General features: G+C 41.9%; 1 protein-coding gene across 1 annotated transcript in view; it reads right to left on the bottom strand.

Annotated features, from left to right (window-relative positions):
* The window catches only part of sema3bl (sema domain, immunoglobulin domain (Ig), short basic domain, secreted, (semaphorin) 3bl), a 47,556-nt gene extending 46,859 nt beyond the window's left edge, over window positions 1-697 (bottom strand). The window contains exon 1 of the mRNA XM_010895849.4: window positions 113-697. Within this exon, the coding sequence (XP_010894151.2) occupies window positions 113-221 (109 nt within the window). The 5' untranslated portion in view covers window positions 222-697. The remainder of the gene's footprint in view (window positions 1-112) is intronic.
* Window positions 698-19,514: the final 18,817 nt, after the last annotated feature.

Raw genomic sequence — 19,514 nt, 5'->3', positions numbered from 1 at the left:
ATAATAAAACATTTGAAAACATATTGTATTGATGTAATAGCCTATATCAATAAATATCAAGCATAGCGTGTAATCAATTACTTATATTCATGCACAATTTATTGTATTTTACCTTTGTATGAAAGTCTGAGTCGCGGTACGTTCATTTTGGTAGCTGAGATTGTTGTTAGAAGCAGAGCAACCAGAATCATCCTCTGACAGATATTTGATAATTCCTTCATGGTTCCTCGGAAAAGTCCTTTTTATTGCGGATAGATTTTAGTGTTTGGGAAATGTTGCAATTCACGTCGGTATATCAAACAATATTCTTATATTCAAAATTATTTTAGCACTGCATTCTTATAAATTATTAAACTAAACTGCCATAAACGTCAAGGACTCATTCCTCTACATACGCTCCTTTTCGTAAAACTCTTTAAGATGTTAGTCTGTTCCCGGTCCAGCTCCCACTCTCTATCGGCCTTGACAACGTGCGTTTCGCCCTCTGAACAGCCTTTGATCCAGTCGCAGAGGTTTTTCCCTCCCAGATGTCCGAAAGAGTCCGTTTTTGACGAGGCTTGGGATAAGCTCACCCCGCCTTTCTCTGGAGGCGCAAGAGAGCAGGGCAGCAGACAGCGTTCCGAACGACCCGCCTCTCACCAAACACGCTCTGAACCAACACGCTCAGTGCTCTATTAATTACCCGTTAAGGAGTTTGTTACATTGTTGAAGTCAGGTGAAAAGGTTAAGCCTGCGCCTGCTTAAGTGTTTTGACGTGGTATGAGGAAAAACAAAACTGTCATGATATGTGCGATATAAAATTGCTGTGCCTGTTTTGGTCGGCACCTCCGGCGCCTGTGAGTGACCTGCCTTAACCCATGAGAGCAGTTGCAACGAATCTATCGCTTTAATTAAGTTGGAGGTACTCCTCTACTCTGCAAATGTGCGGTGGTCTCAGGGGGGCTAAAGCTAGTCAATCAAGGTGTCAATGAAATTGCAGTGCACTGCCTTTTGTGACACTTGTTAAGGGCTTCCCCTCCCTTGTATATATGGAATTCAATGGTAGAAGGAGTAGCATTAGCAGCTTGATTAAAAGATCAATGCAGTATACAACCCTCCTTGTCCCCATAACCTAAAGCAATGCATTCCAGTGCTGACTCAACCATAGCAACACGTAATTAGAAATGACCTAAGGAACATCCTCCTTACCATAAAATACCCTAGAGCTTTTCAGACTTATGTTACAGAACACCAAAGCTCAGCAAAAAAATGGGGAATGTATGACTGAACTACATTGTGAATTACATTGTGACATTGTTTAAGACGCGGTTAGGTTAAACACAATTCCTTGAAGGGTTTCTTGAAATGAAATCACTTTGCCCTAATTATCAACCATATTTCAGCTATGATTGAAAAATGCAGACAGAATGTCGAATATTTTGTGTTTGTGTGTGTGGAAGAAAGAAAGAGAATGATTTACATATTTCTGTGTCTGTTTCATTGACCTACTCCATGTCTAGATACAGACCATGATGAGGCCATATAAGCCATGCTGACAGCAGCTATCAACAGGATGGCTGGATATGCCAGCACACTGAAAACCATCATGACACAATGAAATATGTCCTAGGAAGCTAGACTGTCCAAGTGCCAGATGAATTGATAAAACCTTGAGACACATTTTCTTCAACATATTTTTCTGTCACTACCACATTGTATGTTTAACTCATGTCCCTGACTTAGAGTTACTGTGATCTAAACTGTGCCATAACTCCACATAGAAGTAGTAATATGTAATGACTGTTGGCAGTGCTCAGCGAAGGTGTTGCCATGCTAACTCAAATGTCTGCTGCCCTCTTGGCATGTTCTCCATGATGCCTGATCTGCCAGCTACCGAGGCAGAGATGGGGGAAGCTGCAGACAGCGGCCAAGATTTAAAGGGGGTTTGTAAGTGTTTTCACCCTCTATGTAGCAGAGTGCAGACACAGAGTGTTGGGGAACTGAGGAGAAAGGAGATCTCAGTGAAGAACACAGGAGATCACATGTGAATGAGGAGGCAAGGGATTCCTGTAGAATCCCTTACCTCCTAAACTGGAGGTGACAAAGGAGGTGACAGGAGATCAGAGCAGAGTGAGAAGGGCCACTCTTATGTCTATTTCTATAGTCCATCTAATCTCAGCCTGCCTTCTGTACACATCTAGAGCTGAGGAGGAAAGGAGACATGGAGGAAGGTGAAGAAAAGGAAGATGGGAGGTGAAGAGAGAGGGGATGGAGGGAGGTCAAATGAGAAAGGGAGAGAAGTGAATTAAGGGAAGGAGGCGTTTTGTATAAAACATGAGATGTGTGTGTGTGTGTGTGTGTGTGTGTGTGTGTGTGTGTGTGTGTGTGTGTGTGTGTGTGTGTGTGAGAGAGAGAGAGAGAGAGAGAGAGAGAGAGAGAGAAAGTAGGAGTGGGCGTGCATCTACAGTCTGGACAGAAAGCAGTTCTGAGTCATATTTGATTGATAGAGACAGAGCATACCCGGCTTCAGTTCAAACCTCCTATACAGTAGATATGTCAGTACCGGTGATGGAGCTGTTCAGCCATGGGTCTGGATTGGCTGAGTGACTTTGATTGGGTCTACAACTATGTGCCTTTCACCAGAAAATCTGCCAGCCAGCTGGGTTGCCATGGTCACGCCAATGTAGCCGACAAGTTCGCGGACCTACTCCAGTCCCGTTTGACCTTTGACCCCGGTGGCTGTCAGGGTGTGTGCAGAAGCCCAGCCGGGGCCCTGTAGGGTCTTAGTCTAAGCAGACCCTGATTACAGACTGACCTGTGCACTGACCGCTGACTGGTGCCTTTAAACACAGCAGCATGGGAGGGAGATGACCACCAGACGGTCAGCCTACTGGTCTCACAGTCAGGCAACAGACGGTCAGCCCACTGGTCTCACAGTAAGGCAACAGTCAGCCTTCTTTTTCTTACTGAATAACAACACACTGTTAAAAGAATGCATGTTTAGATTTACGCACTGGAGTCAAATGTACATCAATGTATGTCAATTCAACATTGTTCGGACGTATGCGACACACTCATCCAAGGCACATATTTGTGGATTGTGGTTTCTCCTGCAAGGAGCAGTCACAGTTACTGCCTTTGTCAGGATTTCATCCCTCTTGATCATCCATTTTCCATTTAACTGTCGACTCCCCAACAAACCCATCCCCCCCAACACTCAAATATGCGCCTCTTTCTATATGCACTCTTCCTGAGCTCTTCCTTCTCTTAAATCACAATCGGCTTATAGAATACTACTCATCTCCCCATCCCTCCTTTTAACTTTGCACCCCTTTATCCTTCAGTGCTTTGCCTCCCCAATATAACACAACCTATTCCAACTTGACAGAGAGAGACTTTGAAAGAACCAAAACTGTTCTTCTTCGAGATGCAGTGTGACAGTCCCATAGCCCTCCTATCTATCTCACTACTTTGGGTTCTGGGTTAAACCAATAAAACTGTCCCTTGCCCCTAGTATACAATAAGGGGTGGCTCAGGGTTTAAGCAAGGCAGTGCTGAAGTGCCATCAAGAATAGGCCTAGCACGTACAGTAGCAGCCCTAATAAGAAATGTATCATATTTTAAATGTTTAATACACAGTATTCCCTACAGTGATTCGAGTAGGCATATTTCACTCTCTCAAAGGTTTATGAGCTAGCGTTTGCTGGATAGCACTGTTTAGGTAGGATACCTTTCTATGTTCTTTTTAGTTTTGAGGGAGTTTTAAAAACAAGAAACCAGGCAAGCCATAAAGTGATGACCGTTAATGCACTCCCTGGACTCAAACCCAGGTCTCCCACATAACAAGTTGTATCTTTAACCACTACACCACAGAGGTATACCCCAGCCAAGAGTTGGTATAGTGTTTCAACGTTAGATAATTTTGTCACACATTAACATCACGCAAAGTTTGAATATGTCGCTAAACTGACTTTTTCATTAAGTCAAAAGACGAGAGAATCGTGTAGCCAGCGAGGTTTTTGTATATCCTGAACAAATCCTAATGGATAATTCCAAAATCCACCAAAAATAGATGCAATATAACAGTGAACAGTTTTATTTCAGGCTTCCTATAACATAGCTAGGTTGTAGCCAGCAAAGGTTTTGTCTATTTATGTGTTTTGACTGTTACAGGAGTCAAACGCAGGACCTGACTTTCCGTAGTCCGCGTCTCTAACCACTACTCTGTTTAACAAGGGGCAGTCAGTCAGTTAGGCACTCCCTCTGTCAGTCAGGCAGTCAGTCAGTCAGTAAGAGACATTCGTACCAAACCTTCAGAGTCAGAAATGATGTACATTTCAAAATATTTCAAAGTGTGGCAACACTTCCTCCCAAAGAACAAGCAATAAGAATATTGTGCAAAGTGACAACAAACAACCCTCTAGAACAGAAGGAACACAGGCTGGGGGGTAGTCAGTCGTCTTCTGACTGGGCTGGGTTGAGATTATAAAACTTTACATTCAACCCTTCAGATGGCTTGGAGGTCACACAGGTGGGCTGTGCCCAGCAACAGCAGAGGTCTTCAGGCAGACTAGCAGAGCAACACGACCAGGTGGATTTGGAATGGGACAGTGAAGCATCATGGTATGACTTCTTGTTATGTTTTCTGTTGTATAAAATGTAATGGAAAATATTTGTTATTCCCAAAAAAAAAGGTGAGCAACTTTGTTGTAAATCCAGTTATGCAGTGAACACTAAGATTGCCGAAAGGCCAGTCTCTTCAGCAATGAAAAAAAAGTTTAGAGACTGTTATTCAGAGTGTGTCAAGGATGATCTCCTTTCCTAAGAGAGGGTTAAATCAGCATCTAACATCTGGGAAAATGACAGACCCACCACCCTGACACGACCAAGAACAACAAAAGTTACAGTAGACAAGTCCTGAATACATGCAGCAGTCTTGATGTTAGCTAAGCCCTGTAGGTCCTCCATTACATTTGGCCCTGGGGAGACAGCGAATAACACTTTGCTCTGATTGGTACAATATGCTAAGAACGTGACTTGAACACATATGATCAGAGCGGCATCGACCATGACCTATAACCCCTGACCCATAGATCGTGGTGGCCAACATTTATTTGTTCGCCCACTCCATCCAACAAGCCATTCATCAAGTCTGTCAGGGGTAGGTGGCAGTGTGTTTGTGTGTGTCGATCTGCTGTTAGCCATGATAGAATGTGTTGTGTGTTGACTGATTGTGGTGCATGTCAATATTTAGGTACATTTCTTTGTGTTACACATGGGTGGTCCAGCTGTGTGTGTCTGCATGCAGGCTTTTCTATGTTTTACTGGGTCCCTCTGTTAGGAAACGTTTGTGAGCCTTCTTGGTTTACAGTCCCAGTGCTAGACACTGTATTAACCACACAGACTATGTCAAGTCAATACATTACAGTCAATATTTTTCCTTATCCAGTCAATACTTTTCCTTCTCTAGTCAATACATTACCTTATCCAGTCAGTACTTTTCCTTCTCCAGTCAATATATTACCATCTACCATCAGTAAAGACCCCAGTATATCATTCACACATTATAACTAAACTGTTGTCCTGACGGAACAATCTGAAAGTATAAGACAAAATAAAACCAATCCAACATTTTTTTTTTTATCTTATATTCCGAGAGACAAGATGATGGAGAACCTATTCTCATTTACAGAAGCAATGAGTGCATGGGATCTTTAGTGACCTCAGAGTCAACACACTCATTTAACATCCCGTTTACGTAGAAGACAACAACCAAGGCAATGTCCCCTTTGTTGCCCTGGGGCATTTGCATGTGGAATGTAAACCAGAAGGAAGAGTGCCCCCTACTGTCTCTCCAAAACATCCAGGGACCAACCAAGACCGACTCTGATTAGCTTCAGAGGCAAGCAGTGGGAAGCAGGGTTCTATACATCTGGCTCTTGCTAATATCGTCTCTCAACTAGAATCTCAATTGTCACAAGAAACGGTCCTATACAAACTAAACAAGACCCCTGCCTAGATCATAGCAGAGTCTTGTCCCAGTCCAGTTTATAGGTAAACTAATTTATGTGATCTTGAATTATGTATGGTAACCCTTCCATGTAATGGTTTTCTTTTAGCTAGCCACTAAAGGACCAAACGGAAAAAGGGAAAATAAGAGTTACTTCGAAATTTATGAGACACTCAATTTATTTCCGTAAGCTCCCTCAATCCTTCACCAAAGAGAACAATCATAATAATAACAGGCTCATAAAATGCGAGAAGGTCCCTCTTTATTGGCAGTGACGTGTGGCACCTATCTCTCTTCTCCTTTAATACTCCTCTCCCTTTCCCTCCTTCCTTAACCAGTCTCCTCTCTCTCTCACTGCTTACTTACCAGACTATATCCAGTGGGGAAGTCCACTGAGCTTATGCCCACCCACCCCCCATCTCTCTTTCCAGTCTGCCCTAAGTTATAAACACACATAGAAGAGTGTTCTGCTTCACTGCTATGCATCTCAATTTTTTCCTTAAAAATCTGTGGGTCTCAAAAGGCAAAATCCAGCACCAGCACTGACCAGCTAAGCTTAGCTCCTGCCTAGCCGGCAGAATCATGAGAGAAGGAATCTAGTTCCATGGAGCTGGCACTGATTTGTCGGTTACAGAGCTGCCTAAATTCAAACACGTAGCCCCGGCCAGTGAGCGTGTCCTTGCAAGGGTGGTTTGTTTCGGACCCAGATCAGTTAAAGATATCAAACCCAACTGGAAACAAAAAGATGTGAGGCTTTCCTCAACCTCTTCACATCCATGAGTCTTGGGCTTGAGTCAGGGTCTTAGTCCTTACAAACAGTGACATGTTCAAAGGCCAGTGTGGTCCAGTCATTGTTTTCTAATTCAGGATTCTGACTGACTTTGAAGCAGAGTTCCTTGTGGTTCATGTATGTTTTTCTAAATGGGGCCTGCCCTGTATTCCTAGTCATTGCCAGCTACTTATCTCTCACAATTGACTTTTTGAGACAAAAGCAACTTTTTAAGTTGACTATTTTTGTGGAATGTGGATTATTTATAGAGCTCTATTGTTCCTCTAGCTATATTGTGTGGAGTTAGATGTGTCTCAATTTTCGTAAATATGTATAGAAAATCTGTGCATACATTCATCACAACTCACAAATAAAAATAGAATTTGTAAATGTGAAAAAATAGTAAAAACATGTAAATATGTAAAAACATATTTCACAAATAAAACACAAATCTGTAAAACATTTACAACTGTTGTTTAACATTTACAAGTGTTGACTTACAGTTAAAAATCGTAAGTTTATTTACGGATCAGAATTTTATATTTACAATTTTTTTAGACACATTTTCCTTTGGTCGACAAGCTCTGGTGTGCGTGGTTTCAGTCAGAGGGCTCGCTTGGTGTGATTTATGGAATATCCGGACTGGAGCCTGGTAGATTGGAGTCTATAGGTAGCTATGACACGTTTTTCCTGAAATGTGAGTATAACGTTTATTTGTGCAACAATATTTGACTGCATCACCAATGGGTAATACAACGCTGAGTGTGCTTTCGACCTCAGCCAACTGACTTAAGCACAGTTATGTCAGCCTACATCTGGTTGGCTAGCTAACTAAAGTAATGAAGGTATCTAACCTAGGGATTGAAAAATAAAATGCACTGTCCCTTACAGAATCAATACGGGACGCAATTTGTTTCGTGCACACCCTACTTTAAGCTTGGATTCACACGAAAAATAATAAAACCAAAAGAGTTTCATGAAACACAGCAGAGAAGTATTTAATCAGATTGACAGAGGAGTTGTCTGTCACTGAAGGCCATCGTTGCCCTGGTTACATACGCACAAAAAACATCAAAAACAGGTATATGTGCAGGCATTAGAACAAATGTTTTGGACAGGCTTTTGATTGCCATGGACGGGCACATTTGTCCTACTTATCAACAAAGAATAGTAGGTACAGCACGACGGACGGAAAGCAAATAATTTTTGCATGCATTGCTTGCTGAGGCTATACTAGCAAAATACATAGCTGCAAATCAAATGTGAAAGATTTAGCAAGTGCAGTAGTACATTATTTGTAGCTTAGTGATCACATCACTCAAAGCACATCTTCAATCGCATTTGCAGATGAAGGCAAGAGAGCTAGCCTACATTCCCAACAGCAGATAAAGGCAAGAAATCTAGCCTACATTCCCAACATTAATTAGTGAAGTACAGTATTGGGAAGCATCTTACCCAAACAATTTTTGGGGGGCAAAGAATTCTTGCTGGGGGGCAATGCCCCTGTGTTACCGGGTCTATATACATGATTAAAGGAATAATACATAAAAGGCAACAATACATAAGCTAATACAATAATACATATAATACATAGAGGGCAAGACTAAAATGGAAAACAAGACAACTAAAATTATGTAAAATCGAATAAAAAGGAATACAATAAGAAGTTAAGAGGAAGTGAATGAAACCAACAACAGATTAAAACAGTAAGAGGACGTTAAAAATAAGTAAAGAGTGGACTTGACAAAAACCAAGGGACAACCTCAGACTGAACTAAAAGCAAGAGAAAACGGTGGGTCTTTAAATTTGATTTAAAATTGCAATGGTGGAATGGGACTTAATGTGGCATGGGAGACTATTCCAGAGCATGGGAGCCGCAACAGACAAAACTAATTACCCCGTCCTTCCTGGAGAGTAGGTTCTTGCTTCACCCAAATATACAAAATAGTTTATTTTGAAAGACCACACATCTTGCCCATGTATATGATCTTATGTTTTAATCCTTAATATAATTGATGCAATGGTTCTTTACTCTTATTTACTCTATTTCCATTACATTCATGTTCACAGTAGCAGAGGACTTTGAAAATGATGCATACAAGAACATAGAATGATGCATACAATTGGGGCATAGAAATTCACCAGAATGCAGGGAATGAAGCATCTGACACTCTCATTGGGGAGGACCCCCAGACCCCACTTCATTTGTGTCCCCTGGGTTTGGGGCCACTGGCAAGGTGTCCCTTATTTTTCCACCTTGAAGGTGGCAACCCTAATCTAACCCCACAGCGTGATATGTTGTTGACTTGCACAGCTACATGTGGTTAATTCAGTATGAGTCTAGTGTCTAGCTAGTGTTAGTGGTTATACAATTGTGCTTATAGTTTGCATACCCTGGCAGAAATGTTGGTATTGATTTACAAAATATGATTGATCATGCAAAACATATTATTTTATATAAGGATGGTGATCATATGAAAACATTATCACATCATTGTTTGGCTCCTTTTTAAATCATAATGATTACAGAAATCACCCAAATGGCCCTGGTCAAAAGTTGACATACCCTTGAATGTTAGGCCTTGTTACAGACACAAAAGGTGACACACACACAGGTTAAAATGGCAATTAAATGTTCATTTCCCAGACCTGTGGCTTTTTAAATTGCAATTAGTGTTGAAAAAGGTGAAGGTCCTGGAGTGGAAATCACAGTCTCCTGACCTTAATACCATCAAGCCACTCTGGGGAGATCTCAAACGTGCGGTTCATGCAAGACGAACAAAGACTTTGCATGACCTGGAGGCATTTTGCCAAGTTGAATGGGCAGCTATACCACCTGCAAGAATTTAGGGCCTCATAGACAACTATTACAAAAGACTGCCCACTGTCATTGATGCTAAAGGGGGCAATACATAGTATTAAGAACTAAGGGTATGCAGACAGGGGTCATTCCATTTTATTCATTATTGCCATGTTTTGTCTTATGATTGTGCCATTCTGTTATAACCTACAGTTGAATATGAATCCCATAAGAAATAAAACGTTTTGCCAGCTCACCTTTTCTTTAACATTTTTACATAGATCATAAATTCTCCAAGGGTATGCAAACTTTTGAGCACAACTGTAATTGCTCGTTGACAGTGCAGAATGGAGGATGACATCAGGCATTCTCAAAGCAAAGTTTATATTTTTGGATAAATTTCTTTAGGAAACATATTTCTTAAGACAATAGTGAATCTTATGACAATAAAACATACACCATTATATTTATTGTAAGGATACTCCAGTATGTAATTACTAATATGCATTCATGGGGATTTAATAAATAAAGAGTATTTTGTACAGTCCTACTGACAACATGTTGTCAAACTAAAATTATAATTATAATAATAAAAGCAATATTAATAACTATAAAGTATATTTTATGTTATGGTCTCCTCTCTGAGACATAATCCTTAGTTTCTGATGACTTGGAGACTTATTAATTTAGGAGTTCAATCACGGGCCATAATTTGGTAGTGGTGGCAAAGAGGATGGTCGTTAAAACACGTTGCTGAAAAAAGGACAGAGAAGCAGGGTAATGTCACATGATTGATGGATCAATAGTAAGAACACTGAGATTCAGGTAGTGTAGAAGTTAGCGTAGATCACTACAGTATAGTTCATGCATTTAGTAACTTGAACTCTTTGAATATTATGGAATGTCATTCTAAAAATAATGCAAAGGAATAATGCGTGTTCACCTATTTCCTATTTCCTTTTATAACCACTAACGTTCACTGAATGAACCAAATGCATCTCTGCAAGTCAACAACATACCGTTATCTAGTCAGTTGCGTTGTCGGGTTAGATACCTTCATTACTTGAGTTAAGCTACACTAGCCTACTAGCTGGCTACCTAGCCAACAAGATGTAGGCTGACAAAACTAACTGCGCTTAAATTAGTTGCCTGAAGTCGAAAACACACTCCGCGTAGTTTTACCCATTGGTAACGCAGTCAAATATTGTTATACAAATAAACGTTATACTCACATTTCAGGAAAAACGTGTCCTAGCTACCTATACTCCAATCTACCAGGCTACAGTCCGGATATTCCGTAAGTCCCACCAAGCGAGCCCTCTGACAAACCACACACACGGAAAATGTGTCTCAAAAAGTAGTAAATATAAAATTCAGATCCGTAAATAAACATTCACAAATTGTATTTATATTTGATTACATATTTACAGATACAGATGTTTTTATTTACAAAATGTTATTTCACATTCTAAAATCCTATTTTTATTTGTGAGTTGTGATTAATATACGCGTGAATTTTCTATATATATTTACAAATATTGAGACACATCTAACTCCATAATACTGTTCCCTTAGGTTGTAAGGAGGTTTAGAAGGGAATTTTGCACTCCCGTACTCCCACCATCCTGATGGATGTATCAGTTTATCAGACAGTGACCAGATCAACAAGGCTATGCTAATCAGGGATTTCCTCCAGCTTATCAAGCCTCTGCCCCAAGGCCGCACATAAACACTACAATGACCTCTGCTGATTCACTATCAATCCCTCTATCTCTCTGTCCATCTATCTCTCTGTCCATCTATCTCTTTATCTCTTTTTAGTGTCCTTGCAGTGACTCGTTCTCTCCTGGTTTTGATGGAACTCTTTATCTCTCAGCCTATTTTCCTCTGAATTCTTCCACTCTTCTTACTCTGCTAATTATATGACAAACTCTGTCTGCGTTTTCTGCAAGTCTGTCAGTCCTTCTGTCTGCTTTTTACTTATACCTGCCCTGCCTGTCTGTCTATCTGCTTATTACATACAGTGTATGCCTGCCTATATTCTGTGTGTATTGCATATACCAGCACTGTCTATCTGTCTTTTTGTCTGTCTGCTAATTGCATTTACTTCTGTAGCACTGACTATCTGACTGTCTACATACTAAGCATAGAAAAACCATGAAACATCGTAAGACTGCAGGGATAGGGACAGGGGCTGGGGAAATACTTTTCTCAGATCATAAAAATGCATATTTACAAAACACATAAAATTCCTTCCAGCCCAACATTACCCGTGCACATAAAAATGTGGCCCTGCATAAATGTTTATGCTGAACTGCTGAATGGATGCTACTGTTAGGGACTGTAGAAAGCTTCTCTCTCTCTCTCTCTCTCTCTCTCTCTCTCTCTCTTTCTCTGTCTCTCTCTCCATCCTCCTCACCCAGCAGTGCCCTCCACACTCCACATGTAACCAATCTATCTAAACACATAGGTATGGCCCTCCCGTAACGACATTCCCACCCTCAGAAAATCCTCTACGATTTACAGTGTGTGTCTAATTCAATAACTCCCTAAGGGACCAACCCCTCAATGCTTTACTGCTCCTTTCAAGAAGTAAGTGCACCTGAATGATGTGGACAACGTGGTTTACTGTACCGGGTTAGAGGAAAGGAAAGAGTAGAGGTTAGAAAGTAAGGCAGTATAAGTGTGATGTTTCTCAGAGTTCCAGCCTTTGCAGTGACACAAGTGGAAGTTGCTGTAAACTTGGTAGTTCACTGTAGCACTTTGTTCACCGTTCCTCACAGTCGTTATCCTTATAAACGTTAGCCCGGCACCAATGAATCACACAGTGACAGCGGCCATTATTCTCCTGGATCTTAAACCAGGCCTGCCCCTGGCGTGTGGGGTGAGACCCCTGGCAGGCACCCATTAAAGAGGCTTTACTGTATAAATACGTGGGTGTTATGAGGGGCCGAGAACTTCCTGTGATCTGACTTTTTTTTCTGTGTTCTACTGATAAAGGCCAGGATCTCCCATAAGCCCCTTTCTTCTACATTTTAGATAAATATCAAACCTTTAAAAGCCACAAAGGTGTAGAGTTATTTACTAATGTAAGGGTCACTGGGGGATAAGGGGATACAGGGTGACATAGGTTCACCGTTGGGAGATATGATGGGGGGTCCAGCATGCTACCCCGCTGCCTCAGGTTGCACATGTACTGCTGCAGCACGGGTTCGAATCCAGCCCACTGCTCTTTCAGCAAAAATGTGATCCTTTCTTTTTCCCTTCTGTTTTTGTTGAATAAAGCACAAAAATGCCTGAAAATACATCTTTAAAAAACCCTCTTGGTTGAAACACTAAACTACCCAACCACACATCTCTCGGAAATCACCAACCCCCTGCCAACACTCCAAATTCAAGCAAAGAGTGTGCGCGTGCATATTGTCTGCAGTATGCATGTTTTTCTGTTGCAACACACACACAAACACACCCCCGAAAACAGTTCATGGCGCCTGTGGCTCAAGTGTGTGTGGGTGTGTGTGCGTGTGTGTGTGCATGCATGCTAGAGTAATAGAGAGTGGGTCTACGTTATCCTAGATCCAGTCTCTTCAGCTTACATTCCATTCCCCCTCCTCAATGTCATGTTCCAAATATGTATTTATTGGCAATGACAAGGAGTGGCAATATTTGGAATGTTAGCTGTTAGTTGGAGACTGGCACACGAAATAGGTCTGTGTCTTACCAAACCCCAGGCAGAGTTTCGCAAGACATACACACACAAACCCACACATACGCACACTTCAGCCCCAGGCTAATTTCCCATTTCCAGGTGGCGCCTAGATTTAATCCTCTTGTGTGACTCAACCAGAATAGGCCCCAGAGGTCTACCCCTGCCCCCTGACCCTCTGTACCCAAACAATATGCAGACGTCGTATATGGACACCGTATCCAAACGCACCTAGATTCCAGTGGGTAGATGACTCATAAAGAGATTTCATCGTGTTTTGTGTGGTACTCATTTGAGAATGCTACCATCCACCTCCGTCCTTAGCATTAACTATTGATTAATCTGCAAGTCACAGTAAAACAGGAGGTCCCGGGAGGAGCTGGAGCCCAGAGAAACAGCCTCCATTCTGCCCTTGGCCTGGCCAACACAGCAGCCTTTCCCACAGCCACACATACATGCACTCCATACCCAGGACCCAGACTGCCTAGGGAGCCACAGATTAGCTCTGGCAAAAGACCACTAATCCCATCACATACTTCCACAAGCCTACCTCCACCGTACCCCAGCACAGTCCGGCCCAGCCCAGCTCACCCTAGCCCATCAACCCAATAAGGGGGAGGGGAGCCTTCACAGGAGAGTCCCTTTAAACCACACCGAGTCCAGAGTTCAATCATTTTTAATTGCCCCTTTGAACTACTGGTTGGTAGAGATGTGCTTTGAATTGGGAATGCTTTGGAAAACTCTGAGAGAAATAGATGTAAAAAGTGTGTTGAAACTGAGCAAGGTTGTAAGTCATTTCTTGGGTGAAACACAAAAGATAGTACCTGATTAATTAACAACCGGTTTAGCTGCAACTAGGTGGAGTCAAGGGGTCAAGGGTTAAAACCACAGAGTCACCTACTAGTGTATTGTATTACCTGGGGCAGAGAGAAGGAGGTCAGTGCTGGATCTGGTGTAATCCCTGTGAGTGTTCTCTGTGTATAGAGACTGAGCTGTTAGAGTCGGCTTTGAACGGGGAGGTATAGGGGAGCGTATTAACGGAGCTACGACTGCTCCCCAACCACCAACCTGATATCCTGTGTGGTATTACATTGTTGGGTCAGGCCACCGTTCTCACTCTCCTTTTTCTTCTCTCGCTCCTGTTTTCAATAGGTCTTCTGTGTGTCCACTTTCCATCAATAATACACCACTTGAAACCTCTCCTCTCACCATTCAAAAAGACCCCCAAATCAAAGTGAAGGCAGATTAGGATTCCAGGTTTCTAGTTTAAGCAGACTATGAGGAATAAGAGAGATAGAGCCTGTCTACATTTACAGATTACTATTTGTACTGCAAAAGAAAGCAAGGATCCATTCCATCGTTAGAGATTACAACCCGGACAATGGACAGACACATTCCATCCTCAGGGATTTCCATCTTGCTTCGGGACTGTCATAAGACCTTAATGTAGACAACATGGGGGACTATTCTGCAGTGTTTATAATTCTGTATCATACTGACAAATCTGGGAAATCCTCCATTATTCAGATTACCTCATCCTCAACCAAAGAGAGACTTTATTTCATGGAGGGAGAGACCAGCTGAAGGAAATAATTAAAACCCAATGATTAGAACGGGCTCCAAGTAAGGAATCCCAATTCTGCCTTCCTCCCCATCCACATTCAGCCCCTCAACCTCCTCCCAAAGGTCCTGTAGCATGGAATGTAGTACAGTTTGGCCTACAGGCCATCAGTAGAAACATATACCTTCTGCCTCTGATCCAGCATCTGGAAAGCATGACAGTCTAACAACTCTGTCACTCATTTTAGCACCAAAGCTACTGAACACATCCATCTGCAAAAGCTTGGATCTCCAAACCTCCATTTCTCTAGGCTGGTTAGGGGATGCTAAGGCATTGAAAGCATCTCTCTCTCTCTGTCTTGACATAAGCACCCCCTCATTTAGGAGCTGGTGATGAGATCATCTGATGATTTAAGAGTGTTTACACCATCAGGCTGACTTCAGAGCCTCAGAGCCGGACAAGCAGTCATTCCAGTGTAAACTTCCCAGAACCCCCTGCTCAACGTCCTGGGTGGGGTAAAGCGATGCTGGTCTAGGTTGAGGGGTGGGGGGGTTCATAATGAATGTGTCTTCACCATGGGGTCAGGAGGGGTAATCCTGTCCACTAGGCTGCAGCCATGCAGAGATCTCACCCTGGTTATACATCAACAGCCTCCTCCTTAGACCACCATCCATCATGGAAGACCGTCACTATCTTTCATAGGGTCTTAGTGGTTATGCCTCCTGCTGGGCCATCTAATTTCACCTACACACACACATAACAGACACACACACATAACACGCATAACACACATACCACGTAACACACACATAACAAACACACACATAACACATATAACACATAACACACACACATAACACACACAACATACATAACACACATAACACACACAACACACATAACATGCATAACACACACACACAACATACATAACACACACAACACACACACATACATTACACAAACACACATGAAACACACATAACACACACACCTAGAACACACACATAACACATGAAACACATTACACCCACACAAAACACACACCTAACAAACATAACACACACACACACACACACAACACACATAACAAATAACAAACACACACACAGACACACATAACACACACACACACAGACACACATGAAACACACACACATAACACACAACACGCATAACAAATAACACACACACATATAACACACATAACCCACACACACAGACACACATAACACACACATAACACACACACAACACACATAACAAATAACACACACACACACCCATAACACACATAACAAATAACACCCACACAAACACATAACACACACAAACACATAACAAACACACACACACACATAACACACTCACACACACACATTACACACACACACACACACACACAAACATAACAAAGACACACATAACACACACACATATAACACACACATAACACACACAAAACACACACACACAACACACACACACATAACACACATAACACGCACAAGCACAAGTCAGCGCAATACATACAAGAAGCAACAGGCACACAAACAGGCAATCCGAAAGAGACAGTCCCTTCTCCCCTCTCTCCCCTTTAACAGATCTGCCCCCATTCATACTCTCCACCTCGCTCCAAGGATTCACATCCCTCTGACCGACGCCTACCAGCCTAACCCTTGACACTCATATGCTTCTTGGTGAAAGGGCAAGCATATAAAGGACTAACCCACATTCAGGAAGAGAAATGCATTGACGGTCTAATGTTTAACAATCCTAAAATTGGAGAGTAGAGATTGACAGATGTTATCAGATGTTGCTAGTTTGTCATTCAGCATATATAGAATTTTCTGTAAATGCAGGTTATTTGCTACTACACTTGGACAAAAAAAATAACCCAGGTAAGTTGACTGAGAACATGTTCTCATTTAGAGCAAAGCACATGGTCTGAGCACTAGGCAACCTCCTGACCCGGTTGTTGGGGCTTGGATAGCCTCTTAGACCATGCCATGCTATGAATAGTGTTTAATTGTGTATTCTGTGCCAAACTCCTCCACCCATTTTGTCATGTGGGCATCTATTTGGAGTGGTTTGACAGATTTAAATGTGTCATAGACAATGTACATGTTACGTTTCCTCCTTGCTTAAGGAAAAAACGTAAGACTCATCAACAGGAAATGTATTTCGGGGGCACCCTTCAAAGGGTCTAGCATTTGCAAATGCAGAAAGATGTCTGTAGGTAAAAAATAAATCTTCCAAAATAAATCTCCATAGGAAAGTCATAGGTTTCCCTTAGCAAATCAAAGGAGCCAAAGTCTCCTTCAATGAATAGACTCGCTATGGTCTGAGTCTCTCCACTCAAAGGTATGAGGGCAGGCAGCAAAACCATTATGTCTTTGCTGAAGACTCATGTCTTCGGTTGGGTCTGAAGGGCGAAAGGTTGTGAAACTGTCCTTGCCAGTCTTTGTCAGACAGGCTCCCCCTTCTCCACTGGGATATTCTCTTTCCAGGGCTATTAGAGCGGCTAACTCACTTGCATACAGGTGGTACCCCCTGCAATCCCTAAAAGGACTCATGTCAGTTTTTTAGCCACACTCTGTGTCGGTGGGTTGAGTCACTGACAAGATCTTATTTTTTTATGTCATGCATTGCTCCTGCTGTATGTGGCTTGTGCGGCTGGACAGAACTTTGTAGTTCATTTGTTGGTCTGATGCTGGGCTTGGAAAAGTGGGTGGAGCTATTTCCTGCCTGGGTTGGCCAACTTCAGCGTTGACCTAAAGGTTGCACATCAAGAAATATAACTGTAAGGTCCACATTAGGTAACCTGGATTAACTCAGTTGCTGGAGATGAATCCAGTCAGATTATGTCTAAAGAATTCAACTTTTTGGCCAAAGTTCCAGCGAGTGTTTCTCCTAATTGTATGTGAATGTGTCTTTCCATAACAAATCACATTGCCTTATTATTTTCTACTGGATCCTGGAATGGTATGTTGTAGCCCTCAGATTGGCTTCAAGCGTCTCCCATAGCAAAGATGGTCTCTACATTGTTGATGTTGGCTTTCAAATCTTCATTGAACATCGATTCCATGAGAAGCTGACGGTTAAATCCCCACACTCATTCGGCATGATGTTCCCAGTTCCCATGGAGAACGTTACTGGGCTGTGCTCCAAGAATATAGTCATGGTACTGATCCTCTCATCTACTTGCATGTAGAAGTCTTCAGGTGGGTTACTTGTACGAATATATCAGTTGACGTAATTGGCTACTTCAAACCGTAAGTGTTCCATGAGGTCAATGTCAACCCCGTTGTCAGGAGGATAGGGGAGGTTGGGGGAATCCTACGAGGGGTGTGGGGGACACTGATCGGCCGGAGGGGTTGCTCGTGGGCTTCTCTACTATGCTGGGCTAACATTTCTATTGGAATACATTTCTGTTGGAACACATAGTATGCAAACCTAACAGATGAGATTAGGACATGGCTTACATTCCTACAGCAAATACACCATCTCTGCTTAGGAATGTGTGTGTTAAAATGAAATGGAAGAAGAAGAATCAAAGCCTGATTGGGCACACTCAGTGGGGAGCATGTTATGGCAGTTAGGTTTCCCTTGGCTACAGAGGAGTGCGAGTGCTCCAAACAGTGCATGTGTTTGTACATGACTGCATTACCTGGGGGTGCTGCCAGTGTTAGTGCACACTGAGCAAAAACAATTCCAGAACTTTGAGGTGCTTTATATTGCAGGTGGACAGCAAAGACATTTTCCTCTGATTGTGATTTGTGTAGAATCGAGAGAGACAGAGAGAGAACCTCTCTCTCTCTATCTGTAAGCCATGAAAATCAGCATGCAAATGGGTAGGGCCTTCCAGGTATTCAAAATATTCCAAACAGGAATGGCAATCACTTTGTGTATTTATGTTTGGGAATTAATCCGACTTACATAAAGTCCTAAGATGTCTTTAATGAATATGTTCATGGGAATCTGTTTCCCAATTTGAATACAGGACATTAACTTTTTCCCTTTATTACTTTATCAGGTTCTGCTTTAAATTATTTTGAACTTATGAATGCTTCATAAAGCATCTATAATGACTTCATCTGCGCTATATACATTTGTTACTGTTTGACATGCTTTATAATGGGTTTATAGGCCTGGCAAAACAGAGCAACCTAATTATCAATGTCAAATGTTACATAACCCACTATGTCAAATTTGACAAACACATATGATGGATTGCATAAGCACTGCTTAATAAAGGCTTTATAAATGATGGGCTTTCCATAGGCCTGAGTCATGCTCATTTTGTGCTGCAGGATAGCACATGCTCACGAAAGAACAATGCTAGCCAATTATAATAGCCCTCAACATTCAGTAATCAGAATTGGCTTTCATCAGGAGCCAAAGGTTCAATATCACACACACACACACACACACACACACACACACACACATACACACACTTTAACATATCATGTGGTGCTAGACCCAGTCAGGTCTTTCATAAACTCTTACTAACACCCAGCTAACAAGTTGTATTCAAGCCCTGGTCTTTAGCATGTTAATAGAAGAGGAATACCTTGCTTTTGGTCAGAGCTCTAATGCACATACACACACGTTTTGCCTTTCAACCCATTTATCTAACTTGAAAATTTTACAGCAACCGTTTTAATCATGAAACAACATAAATCA

The sequence above is a fragment of the Esox lucius genome, chromosome 12, assembly GCF_011004845.1.
Source record: "Esox lucius isolate fEsoLuc1 chromosome 12, fEsoLuc1.pri, whole genome shotgun sequence".
Lineage (NCBI taxonomy): Eukaryota > Metazoa > Chordata > Actinopteri > Esociformes > Esocidae > Esox > Esox lucius.
Note: the sequence above shows the minus strand (reverse complement) of the source record. Positions and strands in the feature narration are given on the sequence as shown.